The sequence below is a fragment of the Lygodium microphyllum genome, chromosome 21, assembly GCF_053477565.2.
Source record: "Lygodium microphyllum isolate KBCC chromosome 21, Lygodium_microphyllum_v1.1.10, whole genome shotgun sequence".
Classification (NCBI taxonomy): domain Eukaryota; kingdom Viridiplantae; phylum Streptophyta; class Polypodiopsida; order Schizaeales; family Lygodiaceae; genus Lygodium; species Lygodium microphyllum.
The window spans coordinates 24,431,127-24,452,568 of NC_141155.1; the positions used below are offsets into that span (position 1 = coordinate 24,431,127).

The 21,442-nt window shown below is 40.4% G+C and overlaps 1 protein-coding gene across 2 annotated transcripts in view; it reads right to left on the reverse strand.

Annotated features, from left to right (window-relative positions):
• Positions 1-1,501: 1,501 nt before the first annotated feature.
• Positions 1,502-21,442, reverse strand: part of RPC14 (RNApolymerase 14 kDa subunit) — a 43,795-nt gene continuing 23,854 nt past the window's right edge. For both annotated transcript variants that reach the window (XM_087661963.1, XM_087661964.1), the window contains exons 2-4: positions 14,489-14,604; positions 2,064-2,140; positions 1,502-1,928 (exon numbers count right to left, since the gene is read on the reverse strand). In XM_087661963.1, coding sequence (XP_087518089.1) covers positions 1,720-1,928; positions 2,064-2,140; positions 14,489-14,601 — 399 coding nt within the window. In that variant the 5' untranslated portion in view covers positions 14,602-14,604 and the 3' untranslated portion in view covers positions 1,502-1,719. The remainder of the gene's footprint in view (positions 1,929-2,063; positions 2,141-14,488; positions 14,605-21,442) is intronic.

Genomic DNA, 21,442 nt, shown 5'->3' on the forward strand with positions numbered 1-21,442 from the left:
TTGGTGGTCCTATTCTACGAACAACCTATGATTTAAGTTTTACTATTTTCCTAGGTTTCAATGAGGTTTAGTATACAGGCATTTGGTTGAGCAAGGTCAATTAATGACCTTGACATTTGGTAAAGAGTCTTAGGAGATTTCAATCACATCAATATTCATAGGGCAGTAGTACTGATATCACTAAATGCGTTTTCAGTGCTTAGAAGCACTCATCTCAAGATTGAGATGTTTAGGTATTACCTTATCAAACTTGGTGAGACACTCGACTTATTATCGGTATTGAAGTCATGCTTCTCGGTGAACTTATGATATCCCCCGAGTGTTAGAGCTACTCACAGACCAGAAACACACTTCAGAGCATATACTTCAGTTAATGATTACAGATTGAAAAATTTGAAAAAATGGGAAGCTTGAAGCTCCTTAGCTATAGCTGCCAAAAACCCACAGTTTGGATTTTACTCATAGCAGCTAGCAGAGGAGGAATTTCTCCAAACCCTCTTAGAGGAAGATGACCCACTAGGGGGGCTATGAAATCCCTATGGTGGCCAAGAAGAATGCGCCACCTGCAGACCACGCTACACGCAGAGATGCCAAGCTACCCAAACTACGCCTTTTCCTGCTTTCTCAGTAATATCACCCTTCTGTGCCCACGACGTTGGGGTCTCTCATGCCACGCTGCTGCGCCTTGAGCTAGGGAGGAGTTCTTTAGAAGAAACCTCAAGCTGAAATGCACTCCCCAAGTCCTCCAACAAAGGTGGGTCAAGTTGTGGCTATGGTGGTCAAGAGACAAGAGGTAGAAGTTGAAAGCTCATGTGCACTTAATGATGTAAGGAAGCTAACGGAAGCTGAAGGATCAGAGATGGCTCTGATACCATGTGGAAAATCAGAGTGAAAGTATGAGAGTGTGCACAAGAGAAAGAGAGAAAGCTCAAGTACAAAAAGATCTTGCTTAGTAAGTTGTTCAAAGGTACAACTAGTACACTCTCCTCAACTGTGAGGGTGTACTAGGCAATTTATATAGGCCCTGGAGAAGTTAGAGTTAGGGTTTTCCCTTGCTCCCCTGTCCTCCAATTCATTTACACCTAGCTACCCTTATCCTCTCCAATACAAGGAGAGTTCACATACATACTTCTCAACACAAAAAGCCAACTTAACCTCTTCCCCGGTAGCCTTAATTTGAGTTGCATTTCCTCATATGAGCTGGCTAAGTCGATGTGGGGTCATCTCCCAAGATTTCACATGTTCCTTTTAGTGTATCTTGTTCTCCTAAGAAATCTTTCTAGCAAACATAAAATGAGGGCACACCTTTTTTAGCTCTCTCCACATCACTTTCAATATCAACGTACATAGTGACCAAAAGGTCTTGAGTTCAAATCTTGCACACCACTCTAGATATATTTGGAAAACAAAAAATCAAAGGATGAACTACAGTTATGCGAAAGTTATAAAAATGCACATACAATCAACAAGGGGATAAACAAAGACAGCAAGAAGTAATGACTTCTATGTTGATGCTCAATACTACTAGTAATAGAAGGTGTTTCATATAACAAAAATCAAAATAGCTTATAGTTTTACATGTGGAGAAGGTAGTGTAAATATCCACATATCCAAACTCAGCTTAGTCTTCTGTAAAGACATAAGCACTTTACTCGCAGAAATAGGTAAACCATAAAACAGCAGGTTTCAAACACATCCTAAATTGCTTGGATGCATTTTTCATGATGAACCATGCTTGATTGACCTCCGCTGCGAGGGAGCACTTTTGCTGCTTGGAGCATCGGTGATGCCAGACTTCATGCTTACTTCCTTCAATCCCTTGGAAACTTTATGCTGATCAACTGCATTGTCAAAAGTTTTTCTGACATGCTGACACATCACAAGAAGATTTTGTAGGGCGTCTTTGAGTACATCTTTTGCTGGATCACCTGGAACCGCACCAAGATGTTATTGCCACCAGATACTGCTGCTCGTATACCTTGGGATCGATCATGATGTATGCAAATGTAGGAGATGTGTGTGTGTGTGTGTGTGTGTGTGTGTGAGAGAGAGAGAGAGAGAACCTGTAGTTTGAATTCTGATATTTACGCGATTTTCTGATGGATGAGGAACACTATAGCCACAGAACTCAACTCGTGGACTGCAACAAAAGCATGTTTCAGAAATGTTTGACTTAACACACAAAGAAACATGTGTTTACTAAATAGCCAAATTTTCTTGTTCCAAAGCTTCTCTTCATGTGAACAAAAAGATGCCCTGCTTTTAATAATACGGCTGTCAAGGACAGTTTAACATGGAACATTTATTTTACATCTTCCCTCTTATGCAAGATGGAAGCCATTTGTTTGACGAATCTCTAGAGAAAAGGTTGTCATTATACTCTCAACTACTTGAAAGTATCAATATACTAAGTGTTAGTCAAACACAAATTTACAATGAAACACTAAAATGTGAGAAGAAGCAATCACACTTGAATTATATCGAAAAGAAAATTACAATCTTCAAGAGTGGTAATAATATATTCCTGATTGAACATCTATGCACACAAGGCTTCAGTTATAATCAAAATGGGATTGATGCATTGGGACCAAATGCTAAAAGTGCTTACAGCAAAAAGAAACCACTAGAATGCAAGAGATACCAAAAGAAAATGGTTGTAAACTTCTGTAATCTGCTATAACAGCATAGAAGAATTCCTTGAACTATGAACCATGACCCGAGCACCATAAAGAGCTAAATGCCAAAAGTGTCTCCAATGTTTCAGATTAAGAGAGCTTACATGAATAATGGACGAGGGGAAACAGCCCATCTACAGGCTGAAACCCCAACTAGTGGTACATGACATGTAAAGCAAGTTGTGGGCTGCATGTCGTACAAAAAGCATGACTAAGCAACTGGCTCTTTTCACCCACCAAGCACATCTTTCACAGAAAATGAGTTTCTAAACCTCCCGAAACAATAGAGTGATCAGGATCAAAAGTTGCCTAGAATGGACACAGAAACATGCCAAAATTACACCCAGACATTCATAAATTTGCCATGTGGCACCTGCCATTTTTCAAGCTTGAATCTACAACTTAGCTGATATGTCTACTTGGGAAGATGCACTCCCCTGATTTCATTTTTGAGATCTAAGGCTGGAACAACTCAATCTTAGCTGCAAAAACTGATAAAAAGAGTGGTAGAAGACAACGCAGAGTTGATTCTCCCAAAAAAGGGCAAAAAGTTTCCATTGTTTGGGTCCGTTTGTCTTGCCCATTAGCTGTGCAAGGGGAATGGGATGGGAACATTCCTGACAAGAAACAGCTGTTGAGAACAGTTGTAGAAATGCTCTAACATTTAAGAACATTTTCCCCATTTCACGGCATTCGTAATTCCTAGCATCCAATCCATCCATTCCATGTTGCTATGGGGATGCCATCTTGTATCTCTATTTTTGCCATCTATTCGATGGCATGGCTTGATGCATTCATGTCTTCATTCATTTCTCCGTTCCACTCTCTTAACAAGGTATCATCACGAAAATTCGTGTTTGATTTGGTAGAGTATCTATTGCCCTGGAGGAGGTGCTGATGAGTATCAACAGCAGTTTATACTGGGTCAACATAAGATACAGCTACACCCTAACCGAGGTCTTTTGGCAGTGTCTTTCATCAGTTGGGGGATGTACAAGAGGTACCTTCACAATGAGAGGAGCTGTGTTTGCACAAATGCAAGGAAGCCCTCTGTTTGATGCTGCCCAGCAGCACAGGCCTGCATTTTTGGCATTGGGAGAAGTCTTGGACTCTCAACGGATTTTCCATGGCAGTTTAAAGGGTAACATGCATAACAGACCTGTGTTTTCATGCTGCCCAGCAAGAGAGACCTGCATTTTTCTGCCCAGGTGTGTCATGGTCATGCACAATTATGTTTCTTATCCCCTTCATAACAAACTGGACATCTAGCATTTTCCCTCTACAGCTTGTCCCAATGGGGGTACTTGACAAGTTGGACCCCAAGTATTCCTCTACAGCTCGTCCTTGACATCAACATCCTCTATTTCCATGATGGCTATGTGTGCCCCTATCCTTGGCACAGGACTGCTGTGCATATTGTTGGAGATTTGGTACATGGAGATCATGATCAAGAATTAATTTTCCATTGCTAGGATCGATGATATCATGAATAATTGCAAGGGTCAGCCATTTTCAGCCTTACTGATTTGAAAAGTGGATACCATAAAATATGTGTAAGGCAATAGGATGTACCAAAGACAGCTTTGTCAAACCACACGTTGGATGGCACCAACTACTCCCTTTGGTCTTGCAAAGTCCAACCGTAGATTGGATGCCTCTTGTGACTATCCCATTCCCTGACCAATGGATGATCTTCATACTGGTTCTACTATTAACCATGCGGCTCTTTGGAATCACCTCAACTCTCGAGCCTTATCATTTCTCTTCATGAGCCTCCAAGATTCAATTCTTGTTTGTGTTCCCAAGATCCAAACCGCAACAAAGGTTTGGATAAAGTTGTCTTCTCTCTATCAAATCAAGATCTTTGCCCATTGAATTACCACAAAGAAGAAGCTTTGAATGTTATCAGTTAATGACTCTCCTTTCATGAAGGATCACATCAACAAGAAGGGGAGTTACAGGATGAGCTTGTATCCCTTGATAGGATAATAGCATCCAAAGATATGGCAATGATTCTTGTTACTCGTCTCCCATTTCTGTAAGTATGATGTCTTATTAGTTTACTCACCTCCATAGTTCAGGTCAATATTATTTGGAAGGAGCATGCCCCACTTGTTTTGGGAATAAGATGTGTGATTCAAAGAGATTGGAATAGATGAATCTATATCCACAAAAGCTTTCATTACAAGGTCAAGAACAAGAAGAAGAAGCAAGTTAAGCACTTGAAGTCTTCTTTGGACTTTGATACAAATTCAGAAGGAAAGTGAAAAGATTATTCCAAGTGTCCACCTGTGGAAAGGCCTCGCACCCTAAGGACAAGAGTTTGAAGAAATACCCTCATCTTTGTCCAAGAGCAAAGGATGTAGCTATACCATCAAAGCCTCCCTCCACTTCTACCCCAACTATTACTCATGAGATAGTGTTCCTTCACATCCATAAGATGGAGCTTTCTTCTATGCTTGTCCCATCATTAGAGAGGCCTTGGCTTATCGACAGTGGTGCATCTAGTCATATGACTCCTCCAGGAGCTTGGCTCAAAGATCTCTATCTATCAAAGGTTATAGTCATTGTTGCTAACATTTCTTCAGTGCATGTTTGGGGTGTTGTTGCTATTGGTTGACCATCCATGAAGCTCCATCTCAAAAGTCCTACATGCTCCAAACTTGGGCTTCCATCTCCTCTCAAGCCTTACTAGACTCAATACCCAGGTTGTCTTCACCAACCATGCTATCTGTGTTGAGGATTCTACTACAAGAGCCATTCTTGGGACAAGATGGCAAGAGCAAAGGCTATATAGGCTCGATTACCCTTCCATTGAGAAGGGCCCTCTGAGGCACATTTCTATTGCCACACCCATTTCCAACTGTGCTCCATCTATCCCACAAGTTCCATCCTATCCCCAATCATCTCCTCTAATGGTTCCCTCGTATGCCCCATTCATTTCAAAAGGGGACAATTTAGATGATGCAGTTGTAGATTCCTTGGCCCTTCTGTTAGAAAGGAAGCTTTTCAAGATCGTGATGGAATTCTTTCGAGCTTTCTACATCAACAGCCTACATTGTTAGACTATTGCTCTCTTGCTACCATTGGATCCATTCCATCTTCTTTGGCCTTAGCCACATCCAAGATTTGAGAGGGGATCTTAGTAAATATTTGTGTCATGTACACACATCTTCTACCTATGAGCCTTAGTAAAAGTTAAACAAGGACCTTAGGAGCTCTAGTATTTTATATGACTATCATTTAATGTGTTTGACAGAGGTAATACCGTTGCACTTCAGTTTTATATTGCTTACATATGTGTTCGCACTAGCTGCATATTATTTAAACCAATGAATTTCAAATTTTAGGTTGGTCATGCCTACGTTCATACTATGCAACTAGCATTCCAATGTTTCAGTGGTTGGACCAGTCAAACGGTTGAAATAATCAAATAGTTGGACCATATAGTTGGTCCAATCGAACAAGTCGAAGTTTATGCAATAGTTTGGTCAGTTTTTGACTAGGCTGCCTATTTAAGACAACCCCCACACTTAGCAAGTTATCAGTCTTCTTACATATCTTCAACATCTCCATTGTCTGATGGCTATTTTCCATCATCCAATGCATTCTCCATTGTTAGGGGTTGGAAAGGTCTACACCTAAATCCACTAGGGATCAAGGGAAAGAGAAGGCAAACGGAAGAAAGAGATGCTAGAACAAGAACTCTTGAATATACTCTAGAACACAAGAAACAGACAAACCCAATAAGCAATTATATTACTCTTCTGTACAATTGCAATAAATTCCTTCAAGCTGAATACACTGCGCCTAAGACAATAGCTTAGGCAAACTCTATCTAAGACGATAGCTTAGCACCACTCTTTCAGCCCGGAAGAAATTACAACAGCAAATACAAAGAAAGGACTTGGAAATACTGTAAGATACCCTATCAAATAGCCCAAACAACCCGAAACCACTTCAGCTCTCTTTCTCTAGTAAAATCTTGTGAGATCTCTTCAATTACAGCCACACAAACACTTTCACTTCTCACCTACAACAATAGGTAAAGATATCTTTAGATCTGTCCCAAAAGCAACCTCTTATAGGCAGGCTTTTCTAAAGCTAAAGACACCCATAGAGGTAGAATCATTTGTCTTTTACTTCAGCCCTATTAATCACAGCAGTAGATCACTTGTTTGTTTGCCCATACCTATAACAATGGCTCAGATCTCTAATTTACAACCATTTACAGCAGTTCATACTTGCTTTCACTGTTGCCTTTCATGCATTTTGCAAACTCTTGTTGTTTGCATTAGTGCTTTTCTTGAATTTGTTTTTCTTCCATGTCTGGCTATAACTTGTTTTGACCATAACTACATACGTACTAAGAATAGGGTCATCCAAGTACTCAAATCGAAGCAAATAGACCTAGTCGACAAGCCAATGCAAGCAAAATTGTGAAAATCCTCTTAGAATAGCCTAAAAGCACTTTTTTTTAATAAACATGTCACGTTTTTATATTTTTCGGCTTGGAAGACTTGTACCACTCAAAATAAGTCCTCACACACAAGTGATGCTCTCTAACACTTAAGTTTGGTCACTTACATGTCCAGCATATAAATTGGTACTTTATACACACTGTCACTCACTGACTCACTCTTGACAAGTTACAAAAATCATTGAATAACTCATCTCTTAGTGCTACAAACAAAAGCATGTACTAAAGTAGGGTATTTGATTGGAAAACTTGGTAGGAATAATCTCGCCTACACATTCATCTACCTCAACCTCCATGTCTACAAAGAGGACCCCCCCCCTCAAGTCTAGCTGCCTCATTATCCATGAACTACAATTTTAGTAATCTCTAGAGATGACCTCCGCAACCATGATAACCCACAAGTAGACAGTCCTTTGCACTAGCTATAGCAGGGATCACCTATTTGCCATTATTGGGATTATTTCTAATGTTGCTCTTATCACACCTTGGAGCATGAAGAGATATAATGGGAGGAATTTTAAAACTTTGAGAAGTTAGGTGACTTCTTCTAAGCATTGATAGCATTGTTGAAGATGCTAAAGGATTCCAATTTCCAAAAGCTTTTGCATTGGGTGCATGACATGAGTATCATAAAAAACCTCCCTTTGCCAACTTCCTTGATCTAATCCATTGGCTTGTTCAAGAATGTTACTTCCATCAAATTTTAAATTCTGAAATTGTTCCTCTAACTGAAAGCAACAAAAATGGTTGTATTGACTTTGCAAATGATAACACAATTGTTTCTGAAGGCAAATGAACTCAAAGAGGGAGTCTCAATGGAAATACTAGAGGATAGCCCAGATAGGGACCTCACTTGTTGTCTATCGTAAAAACACAACAATCTTCTGTCTCAGATGTGTATGGCTAACCTCGACAAACAAACTTGAAATGGTTGTACACACCTCAATCAGTAAATCTAATGATGCTGTCAAGAATCGTGTGGTGGGGGGACTTGCTTGAGCTGCTGCCCCAAACACACACTGTATACACAAGAGGAAGCTCACTCAAGAATACAAGAAGAGAGATGGAGGCCAAAACGTTTTCTTGCTGATTTTTTCTTCTTCTTCCACACACTATACAATGTACACAAAGTATAGATAAGATACAATATAAAGAAAAGTGGCCTACTAAGTCAAACAGTGCATAACAGACTATACTAATCGACTGGCGCTATATCTTTGCCAACTATAGGTAGGTGTAACAAATTGAATATCATAAGTAATAAGTCAATGGCCATGTAAGTATCATAATGACCACCAACGTGCTAAGTGTAGACGTGCGAATCCGTCTAGCTAGGCGGTCCATCATCAATGTCTGCACATGTTGAGTTTGCCATCTCAACACTCCCCCTCAAGCTCAACTCTATCTCTGCAACTCCAAGTAACTTCGGAACTTTCAAAGCTTCTTTGCATCCAATGCCTTTGTCAAAATGTTAGTTATCTGATCCTGTGTGCTGACATATACCAAGTCAATCTCTCCTGTAAGTACCTTCTCTCTCACAAAGTGGTAGTGCACCTCAATGTATTTTGTCCTAGCATGGAACACTAGATTCCTAGCTAACTGTGTGTTGCTCGTGTTGTCACAATGAATGACAACTGGACCATCTTCCTGCACATCCAAATCACCTAATAACTTTTGCAACCATACCACCTTACATGCTGCCATAGCAGCATCTCTATACTCAACCTCCGTACTCAATAAAGCAACTGTAGGTTGCTTTTTGCTGCTCCATGCAATTGCTGCACTACCAAGGGAAAACATGAATCTACTAGTAGATCTTTTGTTTGACATGCTACTAGCCTAATCTGCATCTGTATATCCAAAGACCTATACATCCTTACTTGCCTCATAAAAAAGTCTATAATATAAAGTGGACTTCATATATCTCAATATACGTCTAAGAGCATCCAAATGAGGCTTTCTAGGCATCTACATAAACTGACAAACAAAGCCAACACTATAGCTCAAGTCTAGCCTTGTGATAGTCATGTAAATCAAACTCCTTACTATCCTCCTAAACATAGTAGGGTTTTCTATCTCATCCCCAACATCAACACTCAACTTCACATTTTGTTCCAATGGTATTGAAAGAGACTTACATGCTGTCATACCATACTTGAATAACATATCCAAGCCATACTGCCTTTGGGATAGCCATATACCATCATCACATCTCATAACCTCAATACCAAGAAAGTATCTCAGCTCACCCAAATTCTTGATCTCAAACTTCTTTTTCAGAAAGTCCTTAACTTCAGCAATCCCATTGTTACTGTCACCTGTAATAATCAAGTCATCCACATAAATGACTATGATGATCAAACATGTATCTCCCCTTCTCACATAAAGTGAGTGATCAACATCGGAAATACAAAATCCAATATTAACAAGATACTCTCAAATCTTATCAGACTATGCTCTAGGTGCTGGCTTCAGTCTATAGAGCATCTTCTTTAACCTGCACATATATGTAAAATGCTCTAAATCCTTATAACCTATTGGCTGCTCCATATATACTTCTTCTTGCAATTCACCATGCAAAAAGGTATTCTTAACATCCATTTGCTGCAAACTCCAACCTTTAGCTGCTGCCAAGGCAATTACACATCTAACAGTTGCCATCCTAGCAACTAGACTGAATGTCTCTTCATTATCTATGCCATATGTTTGAGTATAGTCTTTTGCAACCAGCCTAGCCTTATGCTTGCTAACTGAACCATCTGCAACCCACTTACAGCCAATAGCTTTATTACCCTTAGGCAAGGGTACCAAATCCCAAGTCTTATTGTAGCCATCTCCTAATACATTACTACATCCCAATGAGCATGACCAACAGCGTCCTCAAAACAAGTGGGCTCAACATCCTCAACTAGTTTCACCATATAAACATAATGGTGAGCTGCATAACCTTCAAAGCCAGATCTTTTAACAAGGTATCTGACCCTACTAGACTTGCATACCACTGGATCACTCAATGGAGCCTTTACATTACTATGAGCTCTCTGTACACCTAGTGTCCTAACTGAAGGGATACCAAGCTCATCATCCAAACTCACTAAACCACTAGAATCTCCATCAAATTCCAAATGACTAGTAGATACATCATTACCATCCAGCACTTTCTTCTTTCCTTTGTCTTTGCCTTTAACACTTATAGATACACCAGAAGATATGGGGCTACTCCTCAGTCTTCCAAACCAAGGAATCACTATAGGTGTAGTACCATATGATATTTCTAGTCCACTAAGACTCCGTAATTCTTGCTTTTCTTTATGCACATAGCTATCATTATCATTATCATCATCTAATATATCACCAACAGGTATATACCAACTGCTCATCTCATCAAAAATAATATCCCTGCTCACTCTGAACTCACCTGTGACAGGGTTATAACAACGATATTATTTCTGCTCTAAAGAGTATCCAATAAAAATACATTTTTCAGCCTTTGGATTAAGCTTCTTTCGTAGCTCATCTGACACATGAACATATGCAACGCAACCAAATACCTTCAAGTGTGATACATCAAGCTTCTTGCCAGTAAAGCATTCTTCGGGAGTTATCCCATGAACTGCAACTATGGGGGTTCTGTTCATAATATAGACAGCAATATGGACAGCTTCAGATAAAAAATATTTTGATATATTCTTTTCAGTCATTAATGCCCGTGAAACTTCTGTAATATGCCTATTTTTTCTTTCTGCAACTCCATTTTGTTATGGGGTATACATACAAATAAATTGCCTCTTTATCCCATGAGTCCTCAAAAAGTCACTAAACTCATTAGAGAGGTACTCTCCCCCTCCATCTAATCTCAAGCATTTTACTTTCAAGTATGTTTCTATTTCAACAACTGCCTTGAAAGATTTGAAGTGCTCAAATACATCACTCTTTTCCTTCATGAAATATATCTATAGCTTCTTTGAACAGTTATCAATAAATGTAACAAAGTATTTGCTGCCACCAAGAGATACATTTTGTGTAGGCTCCCAAACATCTATATGCACTACATTAAGTATATTTCTGCTCACTTCTCTGTCATGCGAGAAGGGTTGTCTCGCCTGCTTACCAAACTGACATACTTCACAAACTTTATGAATGTCTGCAACTCTAAAAGAAGACAACCCTATAACCAATTCTCTGGACTGCATTAATATCAACCTTTGCACATTTGCATGTCCAATACGTTTATGTCATATTTTAATCTCTGCAACCACTCCTTTTTCTTTAATATACATAGCAACATCCATTGCAAGAATTCCAACATCTAAAGTGAACATGCGGCCAACTCTACTTCCTTTTACGACCAACCTACACTTATCATTAAAGTCTTCTACAAAACAACCTTTTGCATTGAATCGAACCTGCAACCCTTGCTCTACCATTTGGCCAACAAACATTAAATTCTTTATAATTGATAGCACATGTAGTAATATATCTGTCAGACTCTTTGTCTGGCCATCATACAAGAACAAGGAAACCTTTTCAATGTGTGAAATCGGGTGGCATGAATTATCACCCGTCTGCACATAACCTGAATTTTGTAAGTCTTACATCTCTCCAAACCGTTCAACACGACTGGTCATATAATTAGATGCACTTTAATCGACATACCATATATCATGTGTTCCATTTCCTGTAATTGCATTCATCATATGCTGCATAACAAATAGATGCTCATTTTTGTCTTCATTCTGTCATGAAGATAATGCATAGTTTCCTTACTGCAATTTACCATTGCGAATATCATCCTTCTTAGCATAACAATGGGCTACAATATAACCAATCTTACCACAATAATAACAAACAATAGTAAAATTTTTAAAACCTCTGTTTTGTCATCTATCTCTTCCTCTAGATCTCCCCTTGCCTCTAAAGTTTCCTCGGCCTCTTGAAACCTGCATTTTACCAAATTGCTGATTGAACCTGTTTTGCTAGTTATCGCCAGCACGTTCCATGCCACGGCCTATCGAAGAGGATCTACCATGTTCCCTTCCTGAACTTGAGTAAAATGCTTTGACCTATTCACGATTTCTTTCAAATGAGTTACCTTGCATATTGATCTCTTCGATAATCATAAGAGAGATCAGCTCATCAAAATTTGAAAATGGCTTTTGTACGTACACTGAAGTAACAAATGATTTCCATACCTTCTCATTATTAAGGCCACTTAAAGTAAATGAAACCAAATCATCATTATCAAGCATTGCATCAATTGCAGCTAAAGCATCTGCAATGCTTCTCACCTTCAAAACATACTCATTGATAAACATTTCCCCTTTCTTCAAGATATTCAACTCTTGCTTGAGTTGAATCTTCCGTACCTTTGTATCTATTAAAAACATATTCTCAAAAATTGTCAAAGCTGCATGTGAAGTTTCTGCATTCTTAATATATCCCAACATCGTATTATCAATGATTGCAGATAGCCAATACATCACACTTTTGTCTTTTACATTCTATTCTTTCCATGCTTTTAACTCATCTGCAGTCGAGGAATACCCAACTCTAGCTCCTTTTCTTCACCTGAAACAAACTCATAAAGGCCCTTTCCAATGAGGAAGTTCGTCATACAAAACTTCCATGAATGGTAGTTGTTCTTGTCGAGTTTCTCAATGATAGGATTTCCACTGTTCTTTGTCATTATCACAAAAAATGATTCAATGCAGTAAGCTAGTCTTTTGCAATCTTTCACAATAAGTACACAGCAATACACCAAGTAATCTTTTACACTGATTGCTCAATAGTACATGTAATCTGCAACCTATTTGCAGGTAAACTTTATGTTTGCTTCCTAGCAAACACCTCAAAATTTACAGATTCGAAATCTGTAACATGTGCACGTACTTTCGGTCAATACAGCCGAAATCACAATGTACCTTGAAAGTGTTTTTTGCAACCTTGTGAATCTAAAACGGGGCCTGAAACGGCCTCAGATGCCCAAAAAAACTGCGGTTAAGCCCTAAAAAGCTTATTTGCAAAATTTACAGTACTCTGCTCCCACACCAAATCTCACAGCAATTTGAGATTTTCACTCTATCCTGATTCGAGTGCCTCCACAGACACTATCCAAGAGAAAGAGTGGAAAAATGGGAGAGCTTCTTACCCATTGCTTGCTTACTCGAACCTTGCTTTTTTCCTTCACTTCAACCTTCAAAATCAGCCTCTCTCAGTGGCGCGGCTCTGATACCATGTCAAGAATCGTGTGGTGGGAGAACTTGCTTGAGCTGCTGTGCCAAACACACTGTATACACAAGAGGAAGCTCATTCAAGAACGCAAGAAGAGAGATGGAGACTAAAACGTTTTCTTACTGATTTCTTCTTCTTCCACACACTATACAATGTACACAAAGTATAGATAAGATACAACATAAAGAAAAGTGATCTACTAAGTCAAACAGTGCATAACAAATTACACTAATCGACTGGCGCTATATCTTTGCCAGCTATAGGTAGGTGTAATAAACTAACTATCATAAGTGATAAGTCAATGGCCGTGTGAGTATCATAATGACCACCAATGTGCTAAGTGTAGCCGTGCGGACCCATCTAGCCAGGCGGTCCATCATCAATGTCCGCACATGTTGAGCTTGCCATCTCAACAGCTGCCATTAGTTGACTGCCACAAATCTGTTGTACAAGGCTAGGGGTGCTGAAAAGTTACTGCACCAACAAACACAATCAATTCCGAAGACTTTTGTTGCAAGAAACCTAAGTCCAGACCAGAACACTCCACAAACAGCAATTTTCCTGTGAGCTTTAATGGCAAGGATAGGGTCTATGATCAGACAATTACAATGATGCAGACAGCCAAAAATTTTGGAAAGAGAAAATTGTTTACAAAACAGAACAAGAGGGGAAAGTCAGAACTCCTACTGAAACTGTTTGTACAGATGTGCTCATATGAATAGGGAAAAGGCAAACAAGTCCAACCAAATATGGTCTAACCTACTGATCAACAAGGCAGATATTCTGCCAGACCTGTAAATTGCAAGGACAAAAGCAAATCAACGGACAAAATCCTCAAACTGGTGTTTGTGCATAAGCCAAAAGATGGCACCATGCATGTGGCATATCCACCCGTTGCTGTCTTGTAAATTTTATACACCTCCACTCAATCTTAAAGCCAAAAACAAAGGATCTCATTAGATATATCCCTGCAGCAAAAGTTAGATGTTAAAACTCAATACCCAAAAAGTAGTCACGGTTTATTATATGCTTAAGCTAGTCAAATTATCTAAAGCCAATGTGTCAAGGAAGAAGGCACAATCAAGAGAGAGCAATTGCTTACTCTTGATTCAAAACATATCGAAGAGAATTTCCAAGAGTATGGTCTTCATCCATGAGTGAGAAAGTGGATGAACGTGGATCATCTTCTGATCCAAGCTCCATCATGGTAGCCATTTGCTGCATTGTCATCGACATTTAAGAAATCAGTATATGCCAATTCTGCATGAAACACAAAAAGCACACAATATATTCCTTGACCCTTACATGGCCTGATAACATAAATTTTTGATGCAATTTCTAGTGCTATAATAGATATGGGTTAGAGAACACTTCAAAACATTAATTTAAGAACTCGTAGGTGATTAGATGCAATAAAGACACTTAAGTAGTTGAATATGTTTGGCCTTGGTTAAGCCATTTTTACTAACATAGTGAAAAAATATGATCCTAAATAAAGCCATTGTACAAACATTTTGGAAGTCCCAACCGCACTATAGTGCATTGATTCAGTGATTTAACATGTTGATTTTCAGCTGTCAAAATAAAGAATATGAAAAATTATCATTGCCCTTATGTTTGTTGATATTTAGCACAAATACCCTTCACATTTTCATTAACGAGATGATATTTTCACAGAAAACTAATTAAGACAATGCCAACACAGAACATCAAACCTCAATAAGGAGATTCACCTAAACTGGGATTATGACTGCATTGTTCCAACTTCCACCCAACATTGTTGTGAGGAAAATCACCAAGAGCATAATCTTACCAATCAAAAAGAGAGAGCTTCTGAAGACAAGAGGACTAACAGATGGAATACAAAAGTACAAACAAAACAAGTAACTGATGCATGCTCAATAATAACAATGGATGATGGAAATGAATGCACAAGTAAAGCACAATGAATTCTCAAGGTACCAATGATGAAGAACCGACTACAAGGCAGCACCGGAGAAGAATTGAAGGCTTGCATACTGGAATGGATCTTGCAAAGAGGGGAGCAGGAGCTATCAGTGCCCAGCAGTGGTGATGATGGTGACTGAGCAAGCTGAAGACGTGGCACAGGGCAGCTGGCAAGTGACCCAAGGCAAACTGAGTGGTGTAGCAGATCAGGCAGGCAACAAACAACAACTGTTAGGTCATTGCGCAGGTGAAGCATCAGGGCAAGGGACACATGACTGAAGACTAATGACCAGTAGGGCTTTGATATACACCAGCACACTGAAGCCGAGGTTGTTCATCTAATGACCAGTAGGGCTTTGATATAATCTCCACATACAAGTCAAATAATGTTCAAGGTTGTTCATCTGAACTACGCATCTGGTTTTTTGACAAAACCTCGTCACCTCTTCTCTGTCTCCCAACTTCTCAGCAATCACTTTTAGTGATGCCGCTGGATTCCGTCGAATATTACTCACTAGGTTGTTCTCCCCTAACATTCAAAGTCTCCGTCTCACAATATAAATCAAAACCATTCAACACTACCACCCTCAACCTAATCAATGGCCACCCTGGACGCTCGTCTCCAAATCTAGAATCCACACTCCACTCCTCACTCCTTCGTATTCGATGATGACACCCTTTTTCAAACAGCTGCTCCGATTCAAAGATAAATAACATTAGTTTTCATCCTTCGTTCTCTCCCCAAAAGTATGGCTGCCACCCTTTGAAAAAATCTTCTCATCGGCACCCCCTCTGTAACGATCAGCAACCTCCCAATTTATAATCCTCCTGTTGGCCGCGTTTTTCGCTTTTTCTTCTCCTTCTACATTTTCTAAAGCTTTTAAAGCTTTTCTTAAAGCTTCATGCTGTCCCTTTTACAAACAAAACATTATACCTTTAACTGCCCACTAGCAGCCTTCTATTTTCTCTAAGGCTTTGAGCATTCTCCACATCTGACATACTCAAGAAACTTTGTGACTTCCAAAGCAATCTTTGTCCTAAACAATCTCGAGTTTGCCCTCTGCCTTTTCAATCACTCAAAATCGAAACTTATTGCATCCTTTTTGCTAACTCGCGTGTGCTTGCTCCATCTCACAAGTCACAAGATAACATTTCCAACATGTTTGAGGTAGATTTGATTTTCGCAAAAATGCCAGACAATGGCAAGTTTGGCAATATGCAGGCAGGCACACAACTCCATTGGAAGAAGCGACAACAAAATTGACAGACATGGCAGGGCAGCATCAACAATCCAAGTTGGACAAGCAATAAGTGGTCAACAAACAAGATAAAGTAGCATTTCACAGGCTGAGCAATACTATAGGAGGTGGTCAGGTCATCAATTGTGAAATATCCACCTAGGATCCATACTGGAATGGATCTTGCAAAGAGGGGAGCAGGAGCTATCAGTGCCCAGAAGTGGTGACGATGGTGACTGAGCAAGCTGAAGACATGGCACAGGGCAGTTGGCAAGTGACACAAGGCAAACTGAGTGGTGCAGTAGATCAGGCAGGCAACAAACAACAACAGTTAGGTCGTTGGGTAGGTCAAGAATCATAGCAAGGGACATACTTGGCTGAAGACTAATGACCAGTAGGGCTTTGATATGCACCAGCACACTGAAGCCAAGGTAGACGGCAAGTTTGGCAATATGCGGGCAGACACACAACTCCTTTCGAAGAAGCAACAACAAAATTGACTACATGGCAGGGCAGCATCAACAATCTAAGTTGGACAAGCGATAAGTGGTCAACAAACAAGATGAAAGTGGCATGTCACAGGCTGAGCAATACTGTAGGAGGTGGGCAGGTCATCAATTGTAAAATGTCCACCTAGGATCCTACACGACACAAGCTAAATCCACGGATATGCATAGATTGGACATCTAACTCACCTCCCAGCCATAGAGCCAAGCGGGCTCGCCCCCGAGCTTGGGAGCTGGCAACACTCTGGGTCACGACCACATTCCAAGAGATGGCGTCCCATACCACCCGCCCACACCATCACCATGCACACACGTGTCAGCCCACGGGCCAAGAGTCCAAGAGTGGTGATCACACAATGATGTGCAAAATAAGACCTTAAGACCTGTAAATAGGACAAAATTGCCCTAACCCAAAAGTGCCCTTAGTCCATTTGCACTAAGTCCCTTCATGACCAACGCTACTAACGCCCATCTAGATGTCCAAGGATGTAATAGTTTCTCCCTTATGAATGATTGTTGTCCATAGTAATATCCTTAGGAACGAAGTGGAAAAAAAAAACTCTTCAATGAATGTACCGACTTTCGAGTAGCCTCCACCTTTGAGAGGTTCTTCTACTTGTCCTCAACAATATCCTTAGGAACAAAGTGGAAAAAATGACTCTTCAATGAATGTACTGACTCCCAAGTAGCCTCCACCTCTAAGCAATTCTGCTTGATCAAATGTTCAAGATAAAGACACGATTATTTAGTCCTATGGTCAAGACTCAATTGGAGTTCAAGTGAAACATATCGAGAAGCATTCTCAAGCCACAAGACTCCTTCAATCGAAACTATCAATTGACCTTGCACTAGTCCATGGTTGCCAAGGGTATATTATCAGACTTAAAAACAGGCCAACTAAAAATTAGTAAATATGAAGATCAATTATGGCGTTTTCTATATTTCTGAAATGTCTACATATTTTCTATTTTTCCTACACATAGGATACAAATTTCTTGGCAACTATGCACCACTTGTTCTTTTAAACAACTCATGTGGAACACGGTAAACAGATCTTTGATGGTAAGTCAAGCTCGTAGGTTACGAGCTTATCTTCTTGGTAATTTGGAAAGTGCCACAATACCTCAAAAATAACTTATAGCACTTGCCAGCAATCATTGAATTAGAGTCCTTTGGGACTTTTAAGGTAAATCCACATGCCCTCTTGTGTCAAGAAATGGCTGAGCAACCAAAGAGACAATAGGGTTTGTGGGAAGAAACACAAAGTGTGTATGGAAAACACTGAGAAGAAAAGAGAAACTCAAATGAATAAGATGATGGAGGACTGAATAATGAAATGAATCTTATACAAGGGTGCCATAGCACAAAAGATGCCCTGGAGCAGGGAGATTGCCGAAGAAGCTTTTGAGTCTGCAATGCAAGGATGAAGACTGATCTCACCTAGAGCAAGAATACTACCAAAGAAGCCTCTAAGTCTACAAATGCAAGCCTTATGAGCTGACGCCAACAGCTGGATGTGATGCCAAGTGGTGAAGATGAACCAGAAGCTGAAAATACAAGTGTCCACAACCTCTGATGCTTGCACCTGGTGGAGGAGAAGGTCATCAACTAAAGTGGAGATCCTAGAAGTAGCAAGCACAAATGGGTGGAGCCTCCTAATTGCCAAATGCAAGATGCAAGGGCTGCAAATCTGACACTAAGATGATGGAGGAAGACACCAGGTGGAGAGAACATCTCCAAGAAGCCAAACACATGTTGCAAGAGTGACGCCTAAAGGATGGAAGACGATGCTAGGCAAGTAGAAGCTAATGCCAATTGGGTGTGGACTCTAAATGCAAGGTGTGGGAGCACACGAGCTGTCGCCAATGATGGAAGGAAAGTGCTAGTTGAGGAGGAGGGAGGCTGCCACCAAAAATGCAGCCCAAATGGTGGAGGTTGACACCTAGTAGCAAGAGATGACAATGGTGGCATCATCTCTCTCTTCATTATCTCTCTCCTCTCCTAAAACGCAGCCCAAATGATGGATGTTAGCACCTAGCAATAGGAGATGATGATGGTGGAAGGAGAGGAGAGAGAAAGAAAGAGATGATGAGGAGAGAGATGATGGGTGACTGACGGAATGAGTCAGTGAGGTGGGTTGAATGACTGAAGAAGGCTATAAATAGGCAAAATACTATTTAGATGGGCACTAGCATGAGGTGCCAGCTATCTAGGGTGGGGCCAAATTGTGGGCACCCAACCCCTTTTTGGGGCTATCCACTGAGTGAAACCCTAAAACCCAAGGACAAAAATGAACTATGGGAAGGGTTTCTCAGCATCTTAGAGCTTTGGACGAGTATGATATTGGTTAGAATAAAACATGGCACAATCATGAGTTATTTTAATGCATTTCCTTGCAATCATCAACATCTCTTGCATATAGTGCAAAAAGCCGACCACAAACTGTATTCTAACCCTCTTGAGCTCAACGGCAAATCGGTGGTTTTAACTTTTGGCTCATAACCATACATAAGAACATACGTGCTATAGCCAATAGCCAAATGCTTAGCATTGTTAAGAGCAAACTCAATCTAAGAGAGGTAACACTCCCAATCACATTGTTTGCAAGAGACATATATGCGTAGCATATCCTCCATAGTTTGATTTGCCCTCTCAGTTTATCCAACGGTTTCCAATTTCTCAAAAACCGTCTACTAGAAATGGCCAATGAACTTAGAACCTCAATCACTCACTAATAGGGCAAACCATAAAGTCTATAAAGATATTCGACAAAGAGACCAGTCAACTCGTGGCTTTTGACAATCATCTTTGTGGGAATGAATCGAGCCATTTTTGTCATTTGGTCAACCACAATCCTGATTGCATCACGACCTCCATTCATACAAGGCAATCCTACTACAAAATGCATAGAAATGCTACTCCACTTCTTATCAAGAATTTATAAATAATGTAACATTCTCGCTTGTTTATGTTGTTCAACTTTATTTAGTTGACATTGTGGATACTCACGCATGTGAGACTTAAACAAACTCTTCATGTGTAGACAATAAAAGTAGTGTAGAGTCGAAACAGAAGCAGATAGAGAAAGAGAGCGAAGAGCAGGCACATTAATCGAGGAGCTCAATGACCCAAAACTAAAGTGTTGAACAGAGAGAGAGAGTGAGAGTGAGTCGACGGATAGGTGTGTACCAGTGTGATACACACAAAGAATAAAAGAATATATTTATACTTGGGATACGATACGCTTACATCCGCCTTGTAGCTCCCTCACCCACGGTTTGGGCATCGTGTTGATGCGCGTTGATAGCTCCACCCACCCTCCGTGACATGGTCCCTTGCTGAGCCCGTGCAAGCTTGTAAATGCTTTCTATCTATGAATATGAGTTGAAGCCCCCAAGATGGGCCCTTTGGTAAACCTCGCGTCGTGTTCGATTCCGTGTCGCGTTCCGTGACGTGTTCCGTGACGTATTGAGGTGCCCTGTGACGCGTTCCGGGGTCAAAATGCAAAGTTTCCAGAAAGGGTCTAGTGCCGCCCCGGGGCCTAGACGGGGTCCCGAAAGGGTCCCGGAAGGGTCTCTGAGGGTTGGACCATCACACTTGGTATCACCAGGCTGAGTTCACATGTATGAAGTAATATATACACGGGAGAGCGCGTAAAGGGCCTTTACATCCAACAACCTCCCTCTTAAAGGTCCAAAGCGAACCTTTAACCAACTCCACAAGTCTAATGCAATGCTCATGTGGAGCCTTTGCAAGACTTTTAGTGAGAACGTCTGCAAGGTTATCTTGTGATTTGATCTTAGTCAGGGTGACTAGACCATCATCCAGAACCTGTCTGATAAAATGATACCGAACATCAATATGTTTGGTACGTGCATGAAACATGGCATTCTTGGCCAGACATACAGCTCTCTAGCTATCACATCTAAGTACAAGTGTTTTGGTGGGCAGCCCAAAATCCTTGACCAAACGACCAAGCCAAATTGCTTCTTTTGAAGCTTCACTGGCTGAAATATATTCAACCTCAGTGGTAGAGAGTACTTCTATTTTTTGCAATCTAGAGCACTAAGAAACTGCCCCACCAGTCAAGGTAAAGATATACCCGCTAGTAGACTTGCAAGTATCCAAGTCACCTACCATGTCTGCATCACAATACCCCTGCAGATCTAACATACCCTTGCCATAGCAAATACATTTTCTTTGTGTGCCCTTAAGGTACCATAAGATACATTTCACTACTTCCCAATGTGCTTTGCCAGGATTTAACATAAACCTGCTTACAACTCCCATTGCATAAGCAATGTCAAGTCTAGTAGCAACCATAGCATACATGAGTGAACCACAAGCTGAAGCATAAGGATTACC